General features: G+C 40.5%; 1 protein-coding gene across 2 annotated transcripts in view; it reads right to left on the bottom strand.

The window, feature by feature from the left end:
• PTK2B (protein tyrosine kinase 2 beta) overlaps positions 1-25351 on the bottom strand; it is a 67250-nt gene that overhangs the window by 19440 nt on the left and 22459 nt on the right. For both annotated transcript variants that reach the window (XM_044663768.1, XM_044663769.1), the window contains exons 5-20: positions 18719-18781; positions 18422-18476; positions 17892-18032; positions 17064-17138; positions 16258-16359; positions 12537-12654; positions 11371-11410; positions 10859-10905; positions 10223-10273; positions 8917-9014; positions 7648-7732; positions 6782-6882; positions 5276-5391; positions 3277-3377; positions 2987-3076; positions 1123-1327 (exon numbers count right to left, since the gene is read on the bottom strand). In XM_044663768.1, coding sequence (XP_044519703.1) covers positions 1123-1327; positions 2987-3076; positions 3277-3377; positions 5276-5391; positions 6782-6882; positions 7648-7732; positions 8917-9014; positions 10223-10273; positions 10859-10905; positions 11371-11410; positions 12537-12654; positions 16258-16359; positions 17064-17138; positions 17892-18032; positions 18422-18476; positions 18719-18781 — 1488 coding nt within the window. The remainder of the gene's footprint in view (positions 1-1122; positions 1328-2986; positions 3077-3276; positions 3378-5275; positions 5392-6781; positions 6883-7647; positions 7733-8916; positions 9015-10222; positions 10274-10858; positions 10906-11370; positions 11411-12536; positions 12655-16257; positions 16360-17063; positions 17139-17891; positions 18033-18421; positions 18477-18718; positions 18782-25351) is intronic.

The following is a 25351-nucleotide window of genomic DNA, read 5'->3' as shown; positions in this document are numbered from 1 at the left end:
CCCCCATGTTTGCTGAGGCATAATTGTACTTGTGGTCCCTAGAATTGTCTCCCCAAAAGCATAACAGAAATGAACAAGTATGGTACACAAATATAGTGGGAAACTACTGAATTGTAAAAGAAAAAAATGAGGAATTGAGAAACTTCAGAAGACATGTATGAACTGACGTAGACTGAGGTTAGCAGACTCAGGAGAAAAATACACCCAGTGACTTCAATAATGAAATGAACTCCCAGTATGCAGTCAAGGAAGTGATCCAAGGCTCAACTGTGAGTAAAGTGAAGTTTTCAAAACCCACCTTATCAAAAACCTATTACTATAATAACAAATATGGTATTTTAAGTATCAATCAAGTGAAGTGGGTACTCTAAATGTGATTACTTCTATTTTATTTTTTAATTATTTTTTTCAATTATCAAGTAGTTATATATTTCTTATTGGGAATTCCCTAGACCAGATATTGCAAACATTCGATCTAAGGTCAACATATGGCTTGCAACACTCCTTCAAGTGCTCTGGACAAGATTAAAATGTCATTGAGAGGGGGCAGCTGGGTAGCTCAGTGGATTGAGAATCAGGTCTAGAGATGGGAGGTCCTAATTCAAATCTGGCCTCAGACACTTCCCAACTGTGTCACCCTGGGCAAGTCACTTGACCCCCATTGCTCACCCTTACCACTCTTCCATAAAGGAGCCAATACACAGTATTGACTCCAACACAGAAAGTAAGGGTTTAAAAATAAACAAACAGATAGATAGATAGATAGATAGATAGATAGATAGATAGATAGATAAATGAGTGAATGAATGAATAAATAAATAAATGAGATGTTATTGAGAAATATTTAACAAAGTAGCTAAAAAATACAATAAGACAAAGATAAAATTACATTTAAAAACTAAGTCAACATGCAGTTCAAAACAATGACTATAGGTAAGGCCATGTGCTTGATCTGGGGTCTATTTGGTAAGTTTCATTCTAGGAAACTTCATCATTACTTACTATTCTGGGCTGGCTTCCAGGCAATCTTGTCTTTCGGAGTTGTCCTCCTTTGTTCCTCATAGGGTCAGTCCCTTGCCCCTACAAGCCCTCTTCCCAAAGCCTCCCTGGCTCCCTACTTACCTAAGGCTGCATACAAGTTCTGTGAAGCGGGGTCGGTCACTGGGGTCATAGTCCCAGCACCGGGTCATGAGAGTATAGAGGACAGGAGGGCAGAGGTCAGGCTTGGGCAACCGGTCCCCTTTCTCCAACACTCCAATTACATCCTTGTTCTCCAGCCAAAAGAAGGGCTGCTTTCCAAAACTCAGAATCTCCCACATACACACAGCTAGGAAGAAAAAAGGATCCAAAAAGGAAAGATATTTAATCACTAAAAAGAGGGCATCCCCACTTGAAGACTGAGGTTCAACTTCCTGAGGAGCTGCCTTGACAATTGATCTGAAGCCAAATGCCCCCCCCCCAACAAAGGGAATGCCCATTAATTAGGAGGTGACTGGACAAATGGTGGAATATGAATGGAACTGAATATTATTGGGTCATATCAAATGACAGATGTGAGGAATTCAGAGAAACCTGGGAAGACTTGCCATCTTCCTAGTTCATTTTAACAATCTCCTAATCGGTTTCTCTGCCCCAAACCACTTCTCACTCCAGACAGTCAAAGTGATAGTTATGTACAGATCTGGTTGTGCTACTTCAATCTATTGGCTGCCTACTGCCTTTTAGATATAATATAAATCAGGAGTACCTGGGTATCTTAGTGGATTGAAGGCTAGGTCTAGAGATGGGAGGTCCTGAGTTCCATTCTGTCCTCAGATACTTCCTAGCTATGTGATCCTGGGCAAAATCACTTAACCCCCATTTTCTAGCCTTTACCACCCTTTTGCCTTGGATCCAATACACAGTCTTGATTCTAGGATTGAAAGTAAGGGTTAAAAAAAAGATCTAATATAAATCTGGGTTGACTCTAAAAATTCTTCATAACCTGGCCTGAATCTATCTTCCCAAGCTCACTAGACATTACTCCTTTTCCTGCATTTTGAAATCCAGCCAAACCGGCCTTCTCTCTGGTCTCCATACAATTTGTCACCCATTCTCTATCCCTATGCTTTCTCATTGGTTAACTCTCATCTTATAATTGATCTCCCTCTGCCTCACAGAATCTCTCCCATCCATCTAAATGAAATCCAATCATTTTTTTCTCTATGAAGCCCAGGTCTATATGCATTATAACTTTTCTAAAATGGCCAATGTCTGAATTTGTTCTATGCTATCATATTTGTTCAATACAAGGATGGAGGAAGATGGTCACTGAAGAAAGGCAACAGTGTAAAAGAAGAAAAGGATATCAATAAAATATTTGAAAAGGAATGGGTGGGAAAAGGGGAAAAATCCCTAATGGACAAATAAAGCGTTTTAGACCAATTGATTTCTTTTTCTTTACCAATGCCTCTGTGTTGGGCTTACTTGGAAAGTCACTTGGTTCTTTTAAACTTTGGTTTACTCATCTGTAAGATAAAGGAGGTTTGGACTAGATGACCTTTATGATCCTTTCTAGCTTAAGCTCCATGATCTCTTAATAATCTTCAAATATGGAGCTGCTAGTCATAGAGAATCAAAAGGAATGACCATAAGGTCTCAGGCCTCTTCTCTAAAGGCTTAACTCATATCCTCCACTCTCTTCTCCAAAGTCACATGGCTTTGTCCTTTAGCCTCACCCACCTCAAATCCTCAGAACAATTCCTGAGGCTTAACTTAGTTTCAAAATGACCTTCCATTCTTAAGAATTGTTTCCAGGAATATTAACAGGAACTGCCTGTGGTCAGTCCTTGGCTTCAGCCAGACCTCAGCCCTTCTAGGATTCATTAGTTGGCATGGCGCAGCGGGGATAAGAAACATACCATCTTCATCCCCAGCATGAATTTGGGGTACCCAATTATCTATCATCAATAATAAGGAAGAGAGTCTTTCCTATGTTCTTACTCACCAAACATCCAGACATCACTGGCAGTTGTGAACCGACGGAAATTGATAGATTCAGGGGACATCCATTTGATTGGGAGGCGAGTCACAGAGGCTTTGTGGAGGAATGAATATTCAATAGGAGTTATTTTCAGAAGGGGAAAGATCAGGGATAAGATCCATCTCCAAAGGTCCTCTACCTGAACTCCCTCCTTCCCCATCCATCTATCAACCCCAAATCTTCCTGTTTCGGATTCTGGATCTTGATGGCAACTCTTGGATGGCAAGGCAGAGATTAGGGGCAGATTTTCTCACCTTTGTAATAGTCTTCATCTTCAATGTATCGAGAAAGACCAAAATCCCCAAGTTTCACACATTCCGGAGAAGCCACCAAAATGTTCCTGACAGCAATATCCCTATAGGAAGGATGATGATGATGTTAATAGTTGGCAGTGCCATAGTGCTTTAAGGTCTGCAAATTGTTTTACATACATTATTTCATTTGATTCCCACAACAATCTTCTGACTCAGGCACTATTATGATCACCATGTTATAGATGATGAAAGAGAAGCTGAAAGAGGTTAAATAACTCTCCCTGGGTCACATATTTAGTGATTGTCTAAAGAGGGATTTGAACTCAGGTCTTCTTAACTCCTACACTGTTCATAAAAGAGTAAGAACTCCTGGAATGGGATGAATGGGAAAGAATTCTGACCAGGACCTCGGGCTTGTGCTTCATATGTCAAAGCAGGATCCAATATGTAAAAGTGAAATTTGGGAAATGCCATCTAAAAGTATATATATATTTTCTATGGACATGTGAGAGACTTTGAAATTACATTTCCCATGATTCCTCATGGTAGACAGGAAGTGGGATGATGTAAGAGAAGGGATATAGACTCCTGTAGTGACTTTGAACTTCCTCTTTAGCTACTGGGCGCAGGATAAGAGGGGAGGTAATTATGGCTGAAGCGGCAGTTTTGCATTCTTACAAGCGTGTGGTCTAATGACTTTATCTATCAGCATGGCTTTAATTAAAATACTAATTTCTATATTTATATCAGCCTTTATTATTTTTAATACTAATAATTATGGCAACCTTATGAAGTTTGGATTAAGAATTCTCAATTTTCTAGATAGTCTAAGAGGAAGCCATGCGGCTCTGGGACCCAGAGTCTCAGAAGCAATCTTTTTCCTTGCCCAGTCCTCTCCCGATTTTCCCCAGCCTAGAGGCTGTTTTACGAGGAAGAGAGACAATGGCTTTAATGGCTGCTGGGCTTCGAATTATTTTGCTCAATGCCCCGGGCCTGGTGGCCCTTGCGGACGCAAAAACGCCAGAGAGCCCAGCCAGTTTCTTGACTCACCAGAGCAGACTCGCTGGTGCTGCTAGTCCTGTTCTGAGCCCAGAACCCCGAGCCCCAACAGCGATGACCCCCGGCTGCTGCTTTTGCCGAGATTTTCGGAGACTTCTGCCGCTACTGCTTAGGCTTGGGTAATATATTTCCACTGCCCTCCCTTGGTAATGGCCTGCATTTTAGCCCTCCACGTGTTTCTCTAAAGACCTAATTTAGGCAACCCCCACCCACACAAGCTCTACACGTGAGATTTTCTACAAAACTGACCTAAGCTTTTCTCTAACCCCGAGCCCACGTGGACCTAGTGTCTGAACCTCTCGGGCGCATGGCCCATTCAAACTTTTGCGATTATTAAAAACTGAACTCAGGGGAAGAAATATTCACCCCCATACCTGCTCAGAACTTTAAACTTTAAAAAACCCCTTAAACTCAGCAGAACTCAATCTTTTAAACCTCAGAACTGAATGGGTTTTATTTCTGTTTTAAAGAGACTGTATCTTACTGTATTTTGCTAATTAGTTTTGTAAATTAATCTTGCTTATTTCATTAATTTTCCTGTTACACTGAATCATTTTACGCTAATGAAGTATCTGCTTATGATGTTATTATATTTCCTAATTTACTTAAAGCTTACTGTATCAGAAACAATGTGGTTATATGTACCACCTATGAACATCTTTAAAATTTATTCTGTCTTGGTAACTGTAAAGAAACTTGGAAGTTTCCATGCTTTGAGAATTACCTATCAGCATGGCTTTAATTAAAATACTAATTTCTATATTTATATCAGCCTTTATTATTTTTAATCGTAATAAATAGCTGCTTGTCTTACTCCAATATTCCTTCAACATCTCTCCATGACCACTGACTACAAGTCCCTTCGAGGTTTAGGCCTATGATTCTGTGAATCCTTGGACTCAGCCATTCTCCCTGCTCTCATTTCCCTCCCTCCACCTACCTATGGACACAGCTGATACTCTCCAGGTAAGCCATGGCCTTGCAAATCTGCAGTGAATACAAGATGAGGGTGAGCACCTTCAGGGAATTCTTATTGTGCTCCAGGTAGTGTCCAAGCTGTGGGAAAAGGGAAGAATAGACCATCAGGAAAATGGTCTGGGACTTCTACAAGAAGAATGAGCATTAGTCTTTCAGTTCCAGGTTGTGTCTAGAGTCTGGGCCAAGGCCAAAGGTTACATCTGATTCAATTCAACAAGCCATCATTAAGCACCTTTTCATTTCTGGATACAAAGGAGGAAACTAGAGACACAAAGACAAAAAAAGAAACAGCCCCTACCCTCAAGGAGTTTACATCCTACTGGGGGGAAATAACAGACAAAAATGAAAATACAAAATATAGACCAAATACAAAGGAATTATGGGAGTCAGGAGAGCCAACTTAGAGGATCAGTTATTGCCTCTTGCAGGATTTAGTTGACACAATCAAAGAATCTTAGACTTAGGAGCTAGAAAACAATCTTAGAAGTCATAAATCCAACCCAATCAAATGAGAGAACTGAAGCACAAATTGGGTTAAGTGGCTTACCCTGGGTCCCACAGTTATTAGGTATCCAGGGTATACTTCCCTGATTCAAAGTCCAATGACCTAATTACTATGCCAAACTGCCTCTCAGTAGGCTATGCTGACTTCTGCTAAAAGGAAGTAAGATATCACTCTACAGCAAAAATGAATAATATGGAAATGGGTATCAAGTGATAACATTTGTACAACCCAGTAGAATTGCTTATTGGCTCTGGGAGGTAAGAGGGAAGGGAAAGAAAATGAAGCATGTAAACACAGGAAAATACTCCAAAACAAATAAATAAATAAATATTTTAAAGAATGAAAGGAAGTGAGATGTTCCAAGTGGAAGATATGAGGAGACGGGACATTCCAGGCATGGATTCCAGAGAGACTAGAGTTCATATATCATGTACAGTCAGGGAACATGGCAAGTAGAATATGCGAATGGTAGTGATACATAATTAGCCTAGAAAGATAGGCTGGTGCTAGATCATGAAGAGCTTCAAATACCAACTAGATGGGTTTATATTTTATCCTAGAGGCAATAGGGAGCCACTGAGGCTTTCTGAGCAGGGGGGTAGTCATGTAGGCAGACTGGTTTGGAAATATCAACTTAACAGCTCTATGAAAGGCAAATTAGAAATGATTGATTTTGTTTAATTTTTGTCAGACTAAAGGCAGTGAAGATCAATTGGGAGGTTACTACAATAGTCCAAGGGACAGGTGATGAGGCCCTTAGTGATTATCTAAGGATCTTTTTCTAACAATGCCTGTGAATCTTGTCACTTGGTTACACCTATTGAAAAAAGAAGGCACAATGCTGAGACTCAGAGCCCCCAGCCCTGAAATGCCTCACTAACCAGATCTAGCCAGGGTCAGTTGTAAAAATAGATCACCACAAGGTAGGGGTAGTTTCTTTCTTCCCTCCCAGTCTGTGCTCACCTCTCCATATGGGTACAGCTCCATGATAATCCACGTGGGCTCCTCTTCAATGATACCAATAAGCTTCACAATATGGGGATGATCCAAGTTCTTCATTAACACTAGAGTAAGACCAGAGAGAACAGGGTGACAGAAAGTCGAAGGCATAAATGGAAAGGAAAAAAAAATGAAACTGAATCCTGAGTAATTATAGTGCCCAAACTGAAGAGGTAAGAAAATATATCTTTTCCCCTTGTTTTCAGAGATGGGAATTATGGGTACAGAACACTGCATATATGTCAGAAGCATAAATTTATCTATTGGTTAGTATTGCTCTACTACTCTTCCCCCATCCCCTCACTCTCATCTCTCTTTTTTATTCCTTTGTAAAAGGGATGGATCTCTGGGTAGGAGAGAAGAGGAGGATATATTGGGAACTGAAGGTAATATTAAAATAAAATATACAAGTGTACCTTGAAAAAAATCTATCTAAAAGACTATATCCTGTCCCAAATTGGGGCAATAATGGAGGTGATGGGGGGGTGGGGAGGGTCAGGTAAAATCTTCCTTTATTTCTCAAGACTCCCTATCTGGGTCTCATCAACAATACCCTCCCAATCCTTCTTCCCCACTACTTCCTCTTCTTTCTCCTCTTGGCCTCCTGTCTCTGAGACTGCACTCCAATTTGGAGGCTCTGGACCCTACAGGGTTTTCCTCCCTCTGCCAAAGTTTGCTTGTCTCCCTCAACCAAGATCATCATCAAGGAAGGCACAATGGTTCAGTGGAAAGAGCTCTCAAGTCAGAGGACCTCTGTCTGTGTTCCACCTCTTTGACTTACTACCTGAGTGAAAATCCTGGAACCACAATCCATCAGCAAGCAGACCTACCTGCTTCACTCATGAACTTCTCCTTATTTTCAAAGGTGCAGTCCTTCTTACAGGTCTTCACAGCCACATTGATTCGCTCTCCTTTCTGTAACCAGAGACATGCTCAGGTCCCTCAGCTCTGCCTGCTCATTTACCCTAGCATGACCCACATGCCCCTTCTTATCAAGGCTAAAATCCAAATAAAATCTAATAAAGTCCATAAGAAGCTCTGGTTTTTCAGTCCTAGTCCTTCTTAGTCCTATAAGCTATGCCTCTTCTTCCTGATTGGTACCCAGCTCACTTCTGGAAACCTCCCCTCCCACTCTGGGATCTTCTATAGAAAATTCCGGTTTTCTAGCTGATTTGTGTCTCCCTTTCTGTGGCCTAAACGATGAGAAATCAGACTAGGCTGATCAGAATCTACCCTCCTCCCTATAAATCACATAAATGACCCAGTCCTAGATCTTCCTTGACCCCCAAAGAAACCCCAAGTTGCCCAGAAAGATAGAATGAAGATACACATAGAAATTTAAGACCATCATAGATTCCCTTCTCCTGCCATCGCCTAAAAACCACTGTCCTGAGGCTCCCTGGCCATATCCTTGGTTGATCCCATCCCTGCCTTTTCTTAACCTGTTTTGGACCTGTCAGTCCCAACCCCAGACTCAATGGGCTACCCTAGTACCCTATCTTCTCTGGCTGTTCCTTGCCCCCACCCCTGAACCCATGAAAGGCATTATGATAAAGTAGAAAGAACCCTATCTCTGGGCTCAAAAGGATTAGACTCAAATCTCAACTCTGCCCCTTACTACCTATATGACCTTAAGCAATTGGAACCTCAGTCAAACCTCAGTTCCCTCTCTGTAAAATTAAGATGTTGTTGGATCAACTGGCTGCTAAGATCTCATCATATTAGATGATAAGCTTCTTAAGAGAAGGAACTGTCATACTTTTATCTTTGTGTCCCCAGTTACTAGCACAGTGCCTGGCAAATAGGAAGAGCTAATAAAAAACTTTTTAATTCATTTGTTTCTTCTACTTGATATTTCTTTCCTCCCTCTTCCTTCAAACTGTGCCTCCGTTCGATCCTTGGCTATTGTACTGTGATGGTAAGTTACTCTCTTTTCTAATCACGCCTATTATCCTATACATTTCATGACCATTTCTGCTGCCAAAAGGAAACAGATTCAAGCCTGTCATCATAACCTGTCAACTCTTACCCTTTTATGTTAATGGTCCCAGCCCATGTGGCCAAGGAAATAAGAAAGGGTTAGACTGGCTGGTACTCACGTGGTTCTGGTAGACACCTTCATATACCTCCCCAAAGAAGCCTTCCCCCAGGATTCGACCCAGAACCACATCCTCCCGTGCAACACCATACTGCAGAGCTGAGAACAGGAAGAAAACCATGAGCCCCCAAAGAGGGATAAATGCATGACAGTGATTCTTCCCAGGACCCTGACTACTCCCAGGAAAAAATAAGATTGTACAAACAGATAGAAATCCAGAGCTTGTAGAGATATTAGTGGCCATTAAGACTAATCCTTGCATTCTACTATGAGGGATCTGAGGCTTGGCATACAGTTATATAGCTAGTAAGTATCTGAGGTGGGATTTGAAACCAAGTGTTCTAAACACCAATCTAGCTCCCTAACCATTACACACAACTCTGCCAATTATCCGAAGGCTCCTCGGTCACCTGGCCACAGGAACCCTGACTCGGATACAGGAGGAGTCTAAGCAAAAGAGGGCAGGTGGGGCTTGGAGGCATAGTAATAATATGGAAAATGTACTGAATTCTGGTCACTCAGGACCCCTGGGACATTCACTGACTGATAATATACCCTTGAACAAGTAATTTAGTCTCTCTGGTCTTTAGTTTCCTGGTCTAGTAAAAGAGGATCTCAAACAAGATGGCCTATGATAGGCTCACAGAGTGAGAGTGGAAGAAAACTCAGAGATAGTTTTAATCCAACCTTCTTAGTTTAGAGAAGAAGTAACTAAGATTCAGGGAGTTTGTGATTTACCCAAAGCCACGCATTTAGTGCCTATTCGTAGTTGAGATTTGAACCCACATCATTTGATTACATTTGATTTTAAACCCACATCATTTGATTATTCCATTCTACCTTCCTCAAGTTTCTTCCAGCTCTGACTTTTCTATATATTTGGACTATTCTGCTTTCTCAGACACATAAAAGCATTTTCCCCTTAGGATGGTTGAGATATGTGATCTATTTCTGTAGTTTCTCCTCAGTAGAACCCAGCAGATGGTCAGGTTCAATACATGTTGAATGAATGAATATTAACATTAATATCATTCAAATGAATAATGGCTCAGATGTGCCCTTGTTTATGCATAGGGCTTTTGGTACCAAATATGAGTAAGAAGGAAGGAAAATTCCTTTCATGACAATTTAACCACTGTATCTGTCCACCCTGGGAGTAGACACTGACTTTGGTTTTCATCATTCATTCTGCAGATTTTTATTAAGCACCTACTATGTGCTGAGCATTGTGCTATGCACTGATGATTTCTTTTTTTTTTTTTTTTTTTTGGAGAAGAGGCAAAACTGCAGTTTCCTTCAGGACCTACCTCCAGACCTCCGCAGGGTGTCATCAGGAATTTCAGCATAAATGTCTGACTCTGAAATGACAAAGAGAGGACCCATCCCATTGTCAACATGTCCCCAAACAACCCAGATCTAGGAATCCAGTGGGTGGCTCCATTCCCTATTGCTTAGGGATGATGGTGCTTCCATGAGCCATGACCCTATCTTTGGAGAGTCAGGCACCCTCCTGCATGATAGGTTTCCTCATTATTTGAAAACTGAGCATATAGGAGGCTTTGAGAGGAGAAAAGAACTGGTGGGTATGGGTGGAAAAACAGGTTTCTCCCTATGCCTTCTGCCCACCTAGGGATAAATCTTTCCAGCATTCCTTGCCTCCTATTATGAGGACTGATCCAGAGAGCCGCACCAGAAGGGGAAAGGACCCCCTACTTCCCACCTTTTCCCTCTTCATTAGTCCCAGATGGGTACCAAAGCCCAATGAAAGAATGAAGGCAACCCCTTGGATTAAGGTCTTTAAATGGAATCATGGTTGCTGAGGGCAGAGCTGGCAGTAGGTAGAAGCTATGTTCCTTTCTTTTCTGAGGTGGTTCCCATGGAAGGGTTTTGAAAGAGGTAGGGAAAGGAGGAAAGAGGCAGAATGACTGATATAGGGGACATACCAATGCTGTAACTTTCTGAGAAGTGGGATCTCCTCTCTCCTAAGTGTCTGTAGAAGGCAAAGTATCAAGAAAGCCAGGTTTAGTTAGTCTGGGATTAGGCCTTTGGACCAGATTCCACCAGTACATCCTAGCCCCCTTCTCCTCTCTCTCTCATCCCCTCTCTACAGGGTCTGACCCATGAGCTTTGAATGGGGTTTCTCAAATGCAATCTGTGATAGGTCCATCCCAAGATAACACCCTTCAACCTTAAGATACAGCTAATACTAGTATGGAAAACAGGCACCAACCCTCTCGTCCTCAGTTACTACTTGCCAGATATGGTGGCATGGGGGAGATGAACTACCCTGCTAAAACAACCCAGGCTACATTTAAGACTTGGGAACATCCCAGTAAAGAACTAATGAGATTGGACTTAGACCACCAAATCTATAAAAGTTGAAGTTCCTTTTTGTTCCTTCTTTCCCGTAGACCCCACCCTGGCTCTTACTTAACAGCTGTCCTGCTCTACTCACAGGGTAGGGATCTGAGGCAGGCTGTTCCGCTTCTCACCATCTGGAAGAGAAGGAGGAAGTGAGATTGAGGAGAGAGAAGGAGGCCAGGTGCCGTGTGGCCATTTGCCATCCCGCCACTCCTAGAACTTTCTTCCATCACTTGTATTGATGCATATCCTAGCTCTTGGAGCAGGGACTGGACGCTGGGGTTAGAGAAGGGAGGCTAACTCTTATCAGCTGCTGCTAAGCCACCATCTTGGCTCCAAGGCTAACTATTATTGGGATCATAAGAGTTAAAATTGGAGACATCTCAATGGCCGTCCAGTCCAACCTCATTTAGTGATTAAGGAACTGAGATGGAGAGGCTAAATAAGTTTCCCAAGGTCATAGAGGTAAAAGAGTTAGGATTCAGCCCCAAGTCCTCAGACCCCAAACCAGTTCTCTTTCCACTCATCTTTAATCATATACTGAATTCAATACACCTGAATAAGCCTTTACTGAACACTTATTATATATGTGTGGCATCGTGCTAGATGATAGGGATATAAAACAAGCCCAGCCCTGAAGGAACTTACATTCTATGGGGGGAAACAACACATATACAAGTATACCCAAAGTAGATATAGAATAATACAAAATAATTTGGGGAGGATTTTGGCAATCTGAGATTTCAGAAAAGGCCAACTATGAGAAATAGCATCTAAGTTGACCCTTGAAGGGAGTTATAGAAATAAGGAGGGAGAGTATTTCAGTCATGGGGGACGGGAAAGACAGAACCAAGAAAATGAGGAGGTTGGACTGGATGGTTCATAGGATCTGAGTCTATGCATCCAGATGAGAGAAAGGACTCTAAGCCAAAAACTGCCCTCCTTCCCCAAAACTTTCCTTACCTTCATCCCATCAGCTGTCTGCAAGCCTGGCCTCAGGGATTTTTCAGTTCCTCTCCCATCCCATCCTTCAGTAACCTCTTTTTTTTTTTTAACCCTTACTTTCTGTTTTAGAATCAAAACTAAGTATGAGTTCTAAGGCAGACAGTAAAGGTTAAGCCACTGGGGTTAAGTTATTTGCCTGGGGTCACACGGCCAGAAAGGCCAGATTTGACCCCGGGACCTCCTGTCTCTAGGTCTAGCTCTCTATCCACGGAGTGACCTAGCTGCCCCCTCCATAGCCTTTTAAAAGATACCCACCTTTCTTGGGATAAAGAATGAGAGAACCCTTATGTTCCCCCTGTATCCGGCAGTAGCCATCGATGAGATCGGCCATGTTCTCAGCTTCGGCCAGGGAGGACGTTTTGATGGACAAGGACTGCAGAGGAAAGACCAATGAGGATTGAGCTCCATGGAGACTCTGGTTAAAATACACCCAGGGTAGACATGGCGGGGCCAACATAGCCAATAACAGTCATCAGCATTTTCCTGTGCAACAGCTTGGGGCAGCCCATTTATAGTTATCAGATCTTTTGAACTTGGAATATATTGTTTTTATAACCAAGTTTGTTGCCTGTTTGAAGTGTCTAATTTTTCAAATTTGTTAAGTTTTCTTAAATGATTTTAACGTGTTTGTTTTTTTGCTACGAAGAGAAGTCGGTACAAGGAAAAAAGCTTACTTTGTATTCCATTAAAAAATTAAAAAACAAATGCCTTATTTTCTGTCTTAGAATCAATGCTATTTACTGTTTCTAAGGCAGAGGAGTGGTAAGGGCTAGGCAATGTGGGTTAAGTGACTTGCCCAGGGTCACACAGCTAAGAGGCCACATTTGAATACAGGACCTCTGGTCTCTAGGCCTGGATCTCTACTAAGCCACCTAGTTGTCCCTTCATTAAAACATCTGAGGCATGGTTTGTATCCTGTTACTTTGAGTTCTAGTGTTTACAGAATTGGAATCTGTGTGTGGTGTCAATTGAAAGTAATGAAAAGACTAAATGAATCATTTTTATGAGTGCTATGTATATAAATATAATTTCCCTAATCACTTTGAAACTTGAAATGAGTAGGGAAATACTAAGAAAAAAATAGTGCTGGGTGGGACATCAAGTGATTTTTTTCATTTTTATAAGCATGGAAATATGTAGATGTAGACTTTGCCATTTAAATAAATGCAGCCTCATTGCTTTGGAAAATGTTTTTTGAAAATTAGATATGATTCACTTACCTGAATTTTTTTCTGTAGCATATCTGCTACTAAAAGAATACAAGAGGAAGAGCAGGCTGGGGTTTTTCTTTGTTTGTTATAAATAAAATCTCTTAGAATAACAAATGGATACTCTATGTAGGCTACTTCTCTGTTCCTCCAGATCAGTATCTCAGAACTTCTTGAGATCTACTTTCTGCTTCTTAAAATCACTCTTTGACAAGTTCCCTAATAATAGAGGTAGTTGGCATTTATATATCTCTTTAAGGTTTGCAGAAGCATTTTATAAACAGTATCTCATTTGACCCCCACAACAACACTGGGAGATAGGTTCTTTTATAATTACTCTAATTTTACAGATGGGGAAACTGAGGCAGACAGCAGTTAAGTGATTTATCCAGAGTCACACAGCTATTAAGCATCTGAAGTCAAATTTGAACTCAGGTCTTCCTTACTCCAGGTCCAGTACTCTATCTATTTCACCTACCTTGCTGCTGTTAACCTTAGGGTCTAACTTAACCTTCACCAGTCCTAAAAAGCAAGCACTGATATCTTCCACATACATATTTACTTCCTGAGACACTACTCCTCTGATCCTTTGACAACTTGAAGTCTTAGCAAAGAACTGGATGCTGTTTAATGAGAAACTAAATTCTCAAAAATAATGGCAAGAATTCAAATTTAGGGGGCAGCTGGGTAGCTCAGTGGATTGAGAGCCAGGCCTAGAGATGGGAAGTCCTAGGTTCAAATCTGGCCTCAGACACTTCCCAGCTGTGTGACCCTGGGCAAGTCACTTGACCCCCATTGCCTACCCTTACCACTCTTCTGCCTTGGAGCCAATACACAGTATTGACTCCAGGATGGAAGGTAAGGGTTTAAAAAAATTTAACAATTAAAAAAAAAGAATTAAAATTTAACTCAAATTGCTAAATGGAACCACGGGCAGAGTGCCAGGCTTATAGATAAGAAAGCTTGGGTTCAAATCCTGCATCAAACACTTACTAGCTGTGTAACCCTTGGCAAGTCACTTACCTCTCCAAGCATCAATTTTGTCATCTATAAATTGGGAATGATGATCATAGCATTTAGCTCAAAAGGCCTCATGGGAAAAAATGATAGGTTCAAATGCAATCAAATGAGAAAACATGTTAAGTCCTTTGTAAACTTTAAAGTGCTAAAAAAATGTCAAATGTTAATATTATTTAGTGTATTAAGGTTTAAAATGCTTTTGTAGTGGATGCCACATGTTTTCCCCAGATGATGGACCCTAAGGGGCTAATTGGACCATATGGTGCAACTCAAAATTTTCAGTGTTCATGTGCAGCCCCTAGTCCTGATTATGTAACATGGGAGACCCAAGACAAGGACACAGTTATTGCTAAAATAGGATGTTGTGTATGGAAATAGGATTTGAGTGATAATATATGTATAATCCAGTGAAATTGCTTGTCAACTCTGGGAGAGGAGGAAGAAAGAGGGGAGGGAGACAGTATTAATAAAGTAACCATGGGGGGGAAAAGAAAATTTAAAAGAACAAATAATAATAAAAACCTAAAATAAAATCTTTTTATTGTGCTTTGGAGACAGCTAGCTGTTTGAGTCCCAAATCAGGCAAGAGAACTCTACCTGCTTCACATGAGGAGCCCCACAGAAGCCAGGACTGAGAAGTGAGTCGAGGTCTTCAGACCAAATAGACTCATCCCTCTTTCCCTGATATTTGCTGCATTCATCCTAATGGGGAACTGGGGGGATGTGGGGAGATCTGCATTCATCAAAGCTTTATGGAACCTTGTTAAGTGTCTGTCTAGCCCAGTGATTCCCAAAGTGGGCGCCACCGCCCCCTGGTGGGTGCTGCAGTGATCCAGAAGGCGGTGATGGCCACAGGTGCATTTATCTTTCCTATTAATTGCTATTAAAATTTTAAAAATTTAATTTCCAGGGGGCTAAGGAATATTTTTTTCTGGAAAGGGGGCGGTAGCCCAAAAAAGTCTGGGAATGACTGGTCTAGACCCTGGTTGCTTTCCCTCATTTTTTAACCATCTGCCTCATTGTCTCAATCTCACCAGATTACAGCCTAGCACTTGGGACCACAGAGCACCTGGCGGCCCAGAACAGCTATATATTATTTCATCAGATTCTTATCTCAACTTTGTGAGGCTGACACTATTAGTCTCCATTTTATAGGTGAGGAAACTGGGGCTTGGAGAGGCTAGTGACTTGCCTAGGATCATGTAGCTAGTATCAGAGGAAGAATTTGAATCTAGGTCTTCTTGACTACAGGTCCAGAGCCCTAGTCACTATACTATATCACATTAATTGAGAGCTGGAAATTAAAGGGTAGTTTGGCATTGTGTTTAGAGCGATGGATTTAAAGGCAGGAAGATGGGGCAGCTAGGTGGCTCAGTGTATAGAAAGCCAGAGCTAGAGATGAGACATCCTGAGTTCAAATCTGGCCTTGGACACTTCCTAGCTGTGTGACACTGGGCAAGTCACTTAACTGTAAATGCCTAGCCCTTACTGCTCTTCTGCCTGGGAACTAAAACTTAGTACAGATTCTAAGATGGAAGGTAAGAGTTTAATAAAAAAATTTTAAATAAATAGATAAAGTCAGGGAGATTTAGGGTCAAATCCAAAGAATGGGAAAATCTGCCCTGAAGCAAGGAAGCTCTTTTTTTTTTCCAATTCCAGTTCCAACTAAACTGGACTTAGAAGAGTCTAGTCTAGTGGTTTTTGATGACTCCTAAAGAACTACCAAAGTCCTGTGAGTGAGACCTTACCTGAGGTGCTCCTTCAATCCCCAGCTGGAGTAGTGCTTGCCCATCTTCCACTGGTGTACACTTGATGGACTTTATCTGCTTGAATTCTGCTAGGCAGGTGGGCTGCAAGGAATAGGTGACTCTTTATATTCACTCAAAGGAAAAAAAGCTATGTTTAGACTTTGTTGGCTATTCAGAACCCAAGGACCAGGCCCAACTGGACAACTTGACATAGGAAAATGTGGAAGGTTCATTCAGTAGGAAAGCGGCAGGGAAAGTTCTCCTGGAATGCTGTTAAAGCAAATATTTTGTCCTTGTTTCCTGGCATGAGCAAAGTGCCTAGAATGTAGAAGGTGTTCAAAAAATGACAGGTGAACTAAAGTGATTATCTTCTGAGGACTCTTCTGTATCATTCATTTCTCTATACCACAACTTCCTTCAAATCGTTTCATCTCAACTCTATCCTCTTCCCTCCCTTTTTCATTGCACCTTCTGGAATTTCACTCAATTATTAGCAAATTGCCCATCATATTAGACAAATACCCTCCCTTGAGAAATTATTTTGCAAATATTTGGTGTTAAATTGTCTCTCTATATACTGTTTTCAAGTGGTGTAAGGTTCTTTATTTCTGTCTTTGTTTCCCCAAGTGCCTAATAGTGTCTGGCACATAGGAGGCAACAATTATTTAAATGCTTGTTGAATTGAATTCCTATCCCCTTTCTATGGTCTATTAGAAAGGTGAAGAATATTGGGGGAGCTCTGAATGCCATATCCTAAAGGGCCCCCTGAACTCCCATGTGGCACATGCCTTATTCCTCTAGCTTACCTTTGCATCTTGACTTGTCAGCTGGCGGATGCCCTTGGGCCCAATGACCAGGTCTACAGTAATATTCCACCCTTGCTGGAAAAAAGGTAAAGAATGGATCATTGCACTCAATTTCTTCTAGTTACTCCTCAAGAATAGGCCTCCAATAAGAAAGGAGAAGAGAACTTCTTTTAAATGAGTTAGCCTTTGCTTTTCTTTTGTCTTTGTATCCCCAGTACAGGCACAGAGCAAGTGCTCAAGAAAAGTTTGTTGAATTTAGTGAATTCAATCCCTCTGCTTCTTTGACTTAGAATGTAAGCTTCTCAAAGGTAGGAACTTTTGCATCATCTTTGTATTCTCCTTACTTAGCACTCTGCATGGCATATACTAGGTACTTGATAATGTTTATGACTTGACTTGGTATAAGAGAATGTGGGACAGAGATTGCTTAGATCTCCTATATCCTTTTGGCTTTCCCTTAGTTCTGTTAGATTCCTATAATCCTTTTCTTCCCTCAAGCAGAGACACCTATGCTACCTCTATGTCTACCTAACCCATACACACACAACAACAACAATAAACTATAGAGAGAATCATAGATATCAGAAGTGACTTCAGGAAATCTTTTGGTTCAATCCCTTGTATTCAGAAAGGCCAAGTATATAACCCCATTTTACAAAGGAAACAACTGAAGCATCCTTCAATAGATACAATTCATCTGGATGCCCTGACCCTCAAGAACACCCAAAGCTGGGTGTCTGGTTTTTTCCCGTCTGGTCTCATTAGGCACAGACCCTGAGAGACACAGAATTTAGCCCTTAGAGGGGATGAAGAGAGAGAAGCCATTACTATGAGTTCACAGCGATAGGTCTCCTGGTCAATGTTGGCAAATCCAGCAAGCGTGTTGAAGAATTTCCTGACACACTCCTCTTCCTTCAGTGAGGCATACTGCTGGAAGGTTTGCTGGATCATCTTTCGGAACTGTTTGGGCTGTAGAAGAAAAGTCATTAAATATGGTGGTGTGGAGGTGGAGCCTATTGTAGTTCTGCTCCTCATGATCCCCATCCTACCTCTTGGACAACTTACCTGTAGAACAGGTAAAGGAAGTAAAAGTAAAAGAAAAGAATAGCAAAAACATGGACAGAAAAGATGCCCTCTATTATAGAAAAATCCCCACGACCCCACTTCTAAGTCCTACAAATTTAAACATATGACATCACATAAAAACATAGCTGAAAGTTTACTCCTTTCTATCGGCCACTCTGTCCCTAAATGGCACTTAAAAATGAATATTCACTAGTTTCTCAAAGAAAATTTCTACCCTTCCCTTTTCCTGACAACTCTTTCGGAGAGATTCTTTCCTTCTTTTTCCTCCTCACCTTCAGATTCTCCTGCATCTGCTTTGGGAAAAACAGGTCCAGCCCCACTTCCTTCCTAGAAAAGAAATCAACCAATGGCAACTCATCCCAAACTCAAAGTTGTTTTTTTTCAATAAGAGTAAGAAGGTATGGATTTGGGGGTGGTGGTGAAGGTCCTACCTGGTCTGGTCATGATTGGATCCCTCAATTTGGCTCATCAAAATGGGATAAAAGTTTAGATCTGGGAGAAGGGTGGAGGGGAAGAAGGGGAAGGAAGAGACAGAATTGGGGCAATAGTGAAGAATTAGAGATACTCACTCCAAGAGTTCAAAGTTGGACTTCTTATCAAGAGCATTGTGGGGCATGTCTTTAAAGAACCGCCTGTGGAAAAAGAGGAGTCAAGAACAGAAGAGAGGATGACTAGTAGACCAGGGCTCAGCAACTAAGCCACCTAGCCTTAGAGGGATCCCATGCCAGATGTAAAACCCTGAATGGATAGTTAGAGAATTCTAAAGTCTGACAAAAAAAAAAAAAAAGATAGCTCCCCCAGTGCCATTCCTAAAATTAGATTCATTGCCTATGGCTCCAGGGTGCAAGGCACCCACTTTGCTGTGGCTAGGTCCATAGCTCAAGGAAGCACTTGGCAGAAAAAGGCAGTTTTGTTAGCTGATGTGAATAAACAACTGCAATTTCTAAATATGCAGAATTTTTTCTTCCTATGACCAAGGAGCAGTAAGTAGCTATTTTCAGACATAGCTAATGTGGGAATTTGTTTTGCTTGATTCATATTTGTTACAAAGGTTTTGTTTGAGGGTAGGAGGTAAGAATAGAGAGAGAATAGCAAAGAAAGGATGGTGGGTCAGGGGGATCATTTTTTAAAGATTCAGAGAAGAGAAGGAAGATGGTCAGCAAGAAGCAAAAACAGGAAAGCTTTGAAAGGGACAGGTTGAACTTACTATGTATTTTACAAAGAAAAGCAAGCTGTACATAACAGAGACCTATAGCTTCATATACAACCTCTTCTTCTGATATATATATATATGCAAATGTCCATTTTATTTAGTGTTTATAAAATTCAGAATAAAAATATAAAAAATTTTATAGATAAAAGCAGGTAGTAGTCCTTTTTCTATTTCTTCTCAATTTCTTTAGGTTTTGTCTCTTGTGATATTTTTTGTTCTCTTCAAAGCTGCTTTTGATACTTATTTTAACTTGATTTCACCAATGGTGGGGAAGGTGTTAGATCTATACTAGGATAGGGATGGTCCCAAACCATATAACTATCTAGGCATGGTCTTTCTTATATATAGCCCCCAATATGCTAAGGACTCCTAGGTCCTATTTAAAGTTGGATTATCCCAATGAGGAGAGCTGGTTATTTCTGTGGAGAGAAGTCAAGGAAGCAGAAGCTGATAATATGACTTTGACCTTTCCTAGTATTGCATGACTGCTTCATATCACCCATGTAAGCAGGTATCCCCACTTCCACCTGACAGCCTTTACCTCACTGGTCCCTACTTTCTGTGAGCTGAACATAACTCCTCATCTACGTTCACTTGTTCACTTTTTCCTCCTTGAATGAAGTCCTCTGAAAACCCTTCTATGCTAGAATTCAATTTTTAAAAAGTATCACCGTAGGAAAAGAGAAACAATGAAACCATGATAGGAAGTTTTTTCTTGAGATAACTATCATCATGGACTCTTAGGATCAGAAGGAACGTTAGACATTATCTAGTATAGTCCAACCTTACTCCCTTACAATTTCCTCTTCAATATCTCCAACAGTTATCTTGACTCTGCTTAAACACTTCCATTGATGAGGTGTTCATTACTCCACCAGGTAGCCCTTCTCACTTTCAGACAGTCCTAAATAAGAGTTAGAAAATTCTTCATAGTTTTAGGCCAAAGCAAGTCTCCCTTTGGTCTGGGTGCCTTGTGGAACCAAGCAGTTCCACAAATCTGTTTCATATGATAACCTTTCAAATATTTAAAGATAATAATGAAGAAGATAATTTGAGGATGTCCCCTCAAACCTTCTTTTCTCCAGACTAAATAGTTCCTTCGACTATTATATTTGAATGAGGAAGAACATCAGGGAGTCAGGAAAGAGAATGAAGTAAACAGAGAACAACAGGGAATAACCAAAATAGAAAGACTCTTATGAGCCCATTCTTTCCCCGCCAACCCTATTCCCACAAACCACTCATGATTACTGACTGGACTCTTAAAGACTGCCTTTGATGTTCATTTTAACTAAATTTCACTTGGATAAAAATATTTGATGAATAAAGGCTAGGGAGAAGCTGAGCAGAGGACTGATGAGAACAAGGTTGATGAGAGTTTGGGGTTAGGCATAGACCCATTAGTTACGCTATTCTAAGTGTCAGTAACAGAGAAGAAAAGAATTTGACAACCACAAAGTGCTCAATTATACTTTTTCTATTAAAATATGCCATCTTAAAATTGCCATGTAAATACAAATATAATTAAGACACAATGATAATGAGAGAAAATTCCATTTGACCTAGGTTGGTCCCCTCTCCCTAATTTTTGTTATCAATCACTACTCAATTTAATCTTGAAGTATAAATTTCCCTGACTAGTTTCCTAGGTCAAAGGTTTTCTGAACCTGTGCCTTGGCTATTTGGCAGTCAAATCTCTAGACTGTTTCCTCTAGTAAGGGTAATTAATTACTTAGATGACCAAACTCTTGATTACTCACTCTTCCTCCACTGAAACTCTTCCACTGAAATATACTATTTATGTATAGAATGAGTAAAAAATATTTACCATGGATCTATTTTAAGTCAAGCACCCTCTCCTGCTGTTTCTGGGGATTTGTTTTGTTTTTCAAATTTCAATGTAGATTTACCAAAAAGCATTTTACCATCTTCCCCTATCCTCTCTCCATTCTTTTGAATCATCTAAATGTATTAAGAATTGTAAGAACAAAGCTTCTTTTAAACATGATTTCACAGTAGATTCATAGGATCTCAGATCTAGAGTTGAAAGAAAAGCTAGAGATCATCACATCCAACTCTCTAATTCTACAGATGAGAAAAGTCAGGTCCATAGAATTTAAATTACTTGCCCAGGATCACAAATCTAGGAAATAGAAGAACTATGCAATGAACCCAGGTCCCTCTGATGCTAAACCCTGTCTGCTTTATGAACTTTATATATTACATAGAGATACACTGATTCCCTTTCTAAGTTTCCTCATATTTATTTATTTGAAGGTGCCCTCTACTTCCTCTCTGCCCCCATAACACATCTGGAGAATCATTTAGAACCAATCAAAACTCAATTGAAAAAAGTCAGCTATAATAATACAGATGGAAAGTTATCTCTGATCTGATCTAAGTAAAATAAACAGATCATTACAGAAATGAGGACTGATTAGTCATTGCTGTCAAGGCCTTGAAATCAAGAAATCAGCATATCTCATGATTAACTTTCTAACTGGTACACTGTTTTGTTTATGCAGTTTAAGTCAAAGCCAAAGGACTCAGACTAATTTGTATTTGTGTCATGTTTTAAAACTTTGGATAAGTCCTATCTAATCATTAGAAAATGGGGCAGTCTTATCTTCTACTGAGGAAGTTCCTGGATTTCTTTGTTATTTAGTTGTTTTTCAGTCATTTCTGACTCTCAGTGACCCCTTTTGAGATTTTCTTGGCAAAGATATGGGAATGGCTCACCATTTCTCTCTCCAGCTCATTTTATAGATGAAGAAACTGAGGCAAATGGGATTAAGTGATGTGCCCAGATCACAAAGCTAGTAAGTGTCTGAGGCAGGATTTTAACTCAAGAAGTAGAGTCTTTCTGACTCCAGACTCAACACTATCACCAAGCTACCTAGCTGCCCCAGATTTCTAGATAGGAACCATCGATTTGAAATTCCAATTTGTAAAAGAGAGGAGAAAGAAGAGGGGCATGAAGACAAATTAGTTGCAATAATCAGGCATATGAACATATATATGCATATATTTAAGATGGACAGTTGAGATTTATTTGAAAAGAAAAGTAGTAATTTCGTATTCATGGTCTGATTTAAATGCAGTCAACATAGAGGATTTCCTTTCACCTAAGTCCCAGCCCTTACCCTAAATGGTTCATAATTACCTGAGCAACCTGGGTTCAAACCTGAACACAGATACTTCCTAACTATGCAACTCTGGGCAAGTCACTTAACTCCAATTACCTAGTCCTTGCCATTCTTCTTAGAATTGATACTAAGACAGAAGAGTTTAAAAAATAATAATTAACTGAGCCAAGGATAATATGATTTAGCTTGATCTCTCTTGGAAAAGTGAATTAAGGGACAGCTATATGGTTCAGTAGATAGAGAGCCAAGTCTGGAAATGGGAGGGCCGGGATTTAAAAATTGGCCTCAGGCACTTCCTAGCTGTGTGACCCTGGGCAAGTCACTTACCTCCAGTTGTCTAACCCTTACCACTCTCCTGCCTTGGAACTCATACTCGATATTGATTCTAAAAAAGAAGGTAAGTTTTATTTGATTTTTAAACCCTTACCTTCCATCTTAGAATCAATGTTGTGTATGGGTTCCAAGGCAAAAGAATGATAAAGGCTAGGCAATGGGGGTTAAGTGATGCACCTAAGGTCACACAGCTAGGAAGTGTCTGAGGTCAGATATGAACCCAAGAACTCCCATTTACAGGCTTGGCTCTTGATCCTCTGAGCCACCTATCTGCCCCCATAGTAAAAGTATACCTTAAAGAAGGTAATGAATTTGAATTTGAATTTGAGAGGCCTATGGGACATCCAGTTCAAAATGTCAAAACAAGAAATTTGAAACACAAAAGTGGAGTTTGGTAAAAAGACTAAGGCTGGGGAAACACTACGCATAGAAATGATTTTAGAACCCAGGGGATTTGAGGAGATCACCAAGCAAGAAAAGAGAAAAGGACTCAGGATTGAAATTCAAGAGACAGCCACAGTTTGTGAGGCCATAAGATGGATGAAGATCAAGCAAAAGACAATGACAATGAGCAGCTAAATGGGTAGAAAAGAGGGATAAGAAAACACAGAAAGGAAAGAGTATACAGGAGGAGAAAGTAGTCAATAATGTCATGCTGCAGAGACGTTAGGGAAGATAAGGGCTGTCCAGTAAATAGGAAAATTGAGAGGTCATTAGTAACTTGGGAGAAACCATTTTAGTTAAGTGATGAGCTCAGAGGAGTGAAGCAATAAGTATAGATATTTGTTTTTGAAAACTTACTTCCTGTCTTAGAATTGGTAATAAATAATATTAGTTCTAAGGCAGAAAAGCTGGCAAGGATAAGCAATGAGAGTTAAATGACTTGCCCAGGATCACGAAGCTAGGAATTGTCTAAGGCCAGATATGAACTCAAGTTCTCCCAACTCTAGGCCTTGCACTCTATTCCCTATGCCACCTAGCTGCCTCTGAATAGATTTTTTTTAATGAGTTAGTCAAGAAGGGAAGGAAAGACAGGATGATGGCAAGGAGGGATGACTGGATCTAGTCAAGGCTCTTAAGGGTGGGGGCAATTTACTCCATGTTTGTAGGTAGCAAGGAAGAAACAAGTAGATAGGGAAAGTGAAAATTAGAGGAGGGATAATAGTAAGAAGAAACACCATCAGAATATGGGAGCATATCTGGTCAAAGGTACACATAGAAAAGTTGGCCTTGGCAAAGAGATAGGTCGACTCTTTTTTTCTTTTATTATTTTTCTTTCTTTTTATTTTTTTTAAACCCTTACCTTTCATCTTGCAGAAGAGTGGTAAGGGCTAGGCAATGGGGGTTAAGTGACTTGCCCAGGGTCACACAGCTGGGAAGTGTCTGAGGTCAGATTTGAACCCAGGACCTCCCGTCTCTAGGCCTGGCTCTCAGAAATGATCAGGGCAAGAAGAGGGAGTGCAAAGCAAATGTTCTTTATATTTTTAGTAAACTATGAGGTGAATGTCTCTTCTAACTCAAAATTTCTGCCATAATGATCTTTCCCTAAAACATGTAGATTTGAGAGTATACCTACCTCCATGAAGTGGAAACAAATGGAAATTTGTTGGTGGCAGTGACTGTTTGCTGTTTTTATGAAGCAACATGGCACACAGTAGCTGGCCTCAGGGCCAAGAAGACCCAGTACCATCCATGACACATAATGGCTATGTGACCCTGAGCAAAACACTTAACTTCTCAGTGCTCTAAGCAACTCTCTAAGACTAGATAGAGGGACAACGAGGTGGCCCAGTGGATAGAAAGCCATGCCTGGAGATCAAAGGTCCTTGGTTCAAATCTGACTTCCTAGCTGTACTCTCCTGGGCAAGTCACTTAACCCCCATTGCCTAGCTCTTACCACCCTTCTGCCTTAGAATTGATACTTAGTAAGGAAAAAGGACCTGCTTGTACAAAAATATTTTTAGCAAAGAATTGGAAATTGAGGGGATGTCCATCGAATGGAAAATGGCTGGAGAAGTTGTAGTATATGGTTGTGATGGAAAATTATTGTGCCATAAGAAATGATGAATAGGATGAGTTCAGAAAAATCTGGAAAGACTTTATATGAACTGATACAAAGTGAAATGAGCAGAACCAAGAGAACAATGTATATAATAACAGAAATATTGTATGATGATCAACTGTGAAAGATTTAATTATTATCAGCAAAACAAGGTTCCAAGAAAACTCCAAAGCACTCATGATTTAAAAAAAACAAAAACAAAAATACTATTCACAGCCAAAGAAGGAACTGTTGTAATCTGATTGCAGATCAAAGCACTCTCTCCTTCACTTTATTTGCTTCATGAGTTATTTTTAAATCCTTACCTTCGATCTTGGAATCAAAACTATATATTGGGTCTATAGGTAAAAGAGTGATGAGGACTTGGCAATGAGGGTCAAGTGATTTGACCAGTGTCACATAAATAGGTAATGCCTGAGGCCAGATTTGAACCAAGCACCTCCCATCT

Source organism: Gracilinanus agilis, chromosome 2 (assembly GCF_016433145.1).
Source record: "Gracilinanus agilis isolate LMUSP501 chromosome 2, AgileGrace, whole genome shotgun sequence".
Lineage (NCBI taxonomy): Eukaryota > Metazoa > Chordata > Mammalia > Didelphimorphia > Didelphidae > Gracilinanus > Gracilinanus agilis.
The sequence above is the reverse complement of the archived record's forward strand: the minus strand, read 5'-3'. Positions and strand labels throughout refer to the sequence as shown.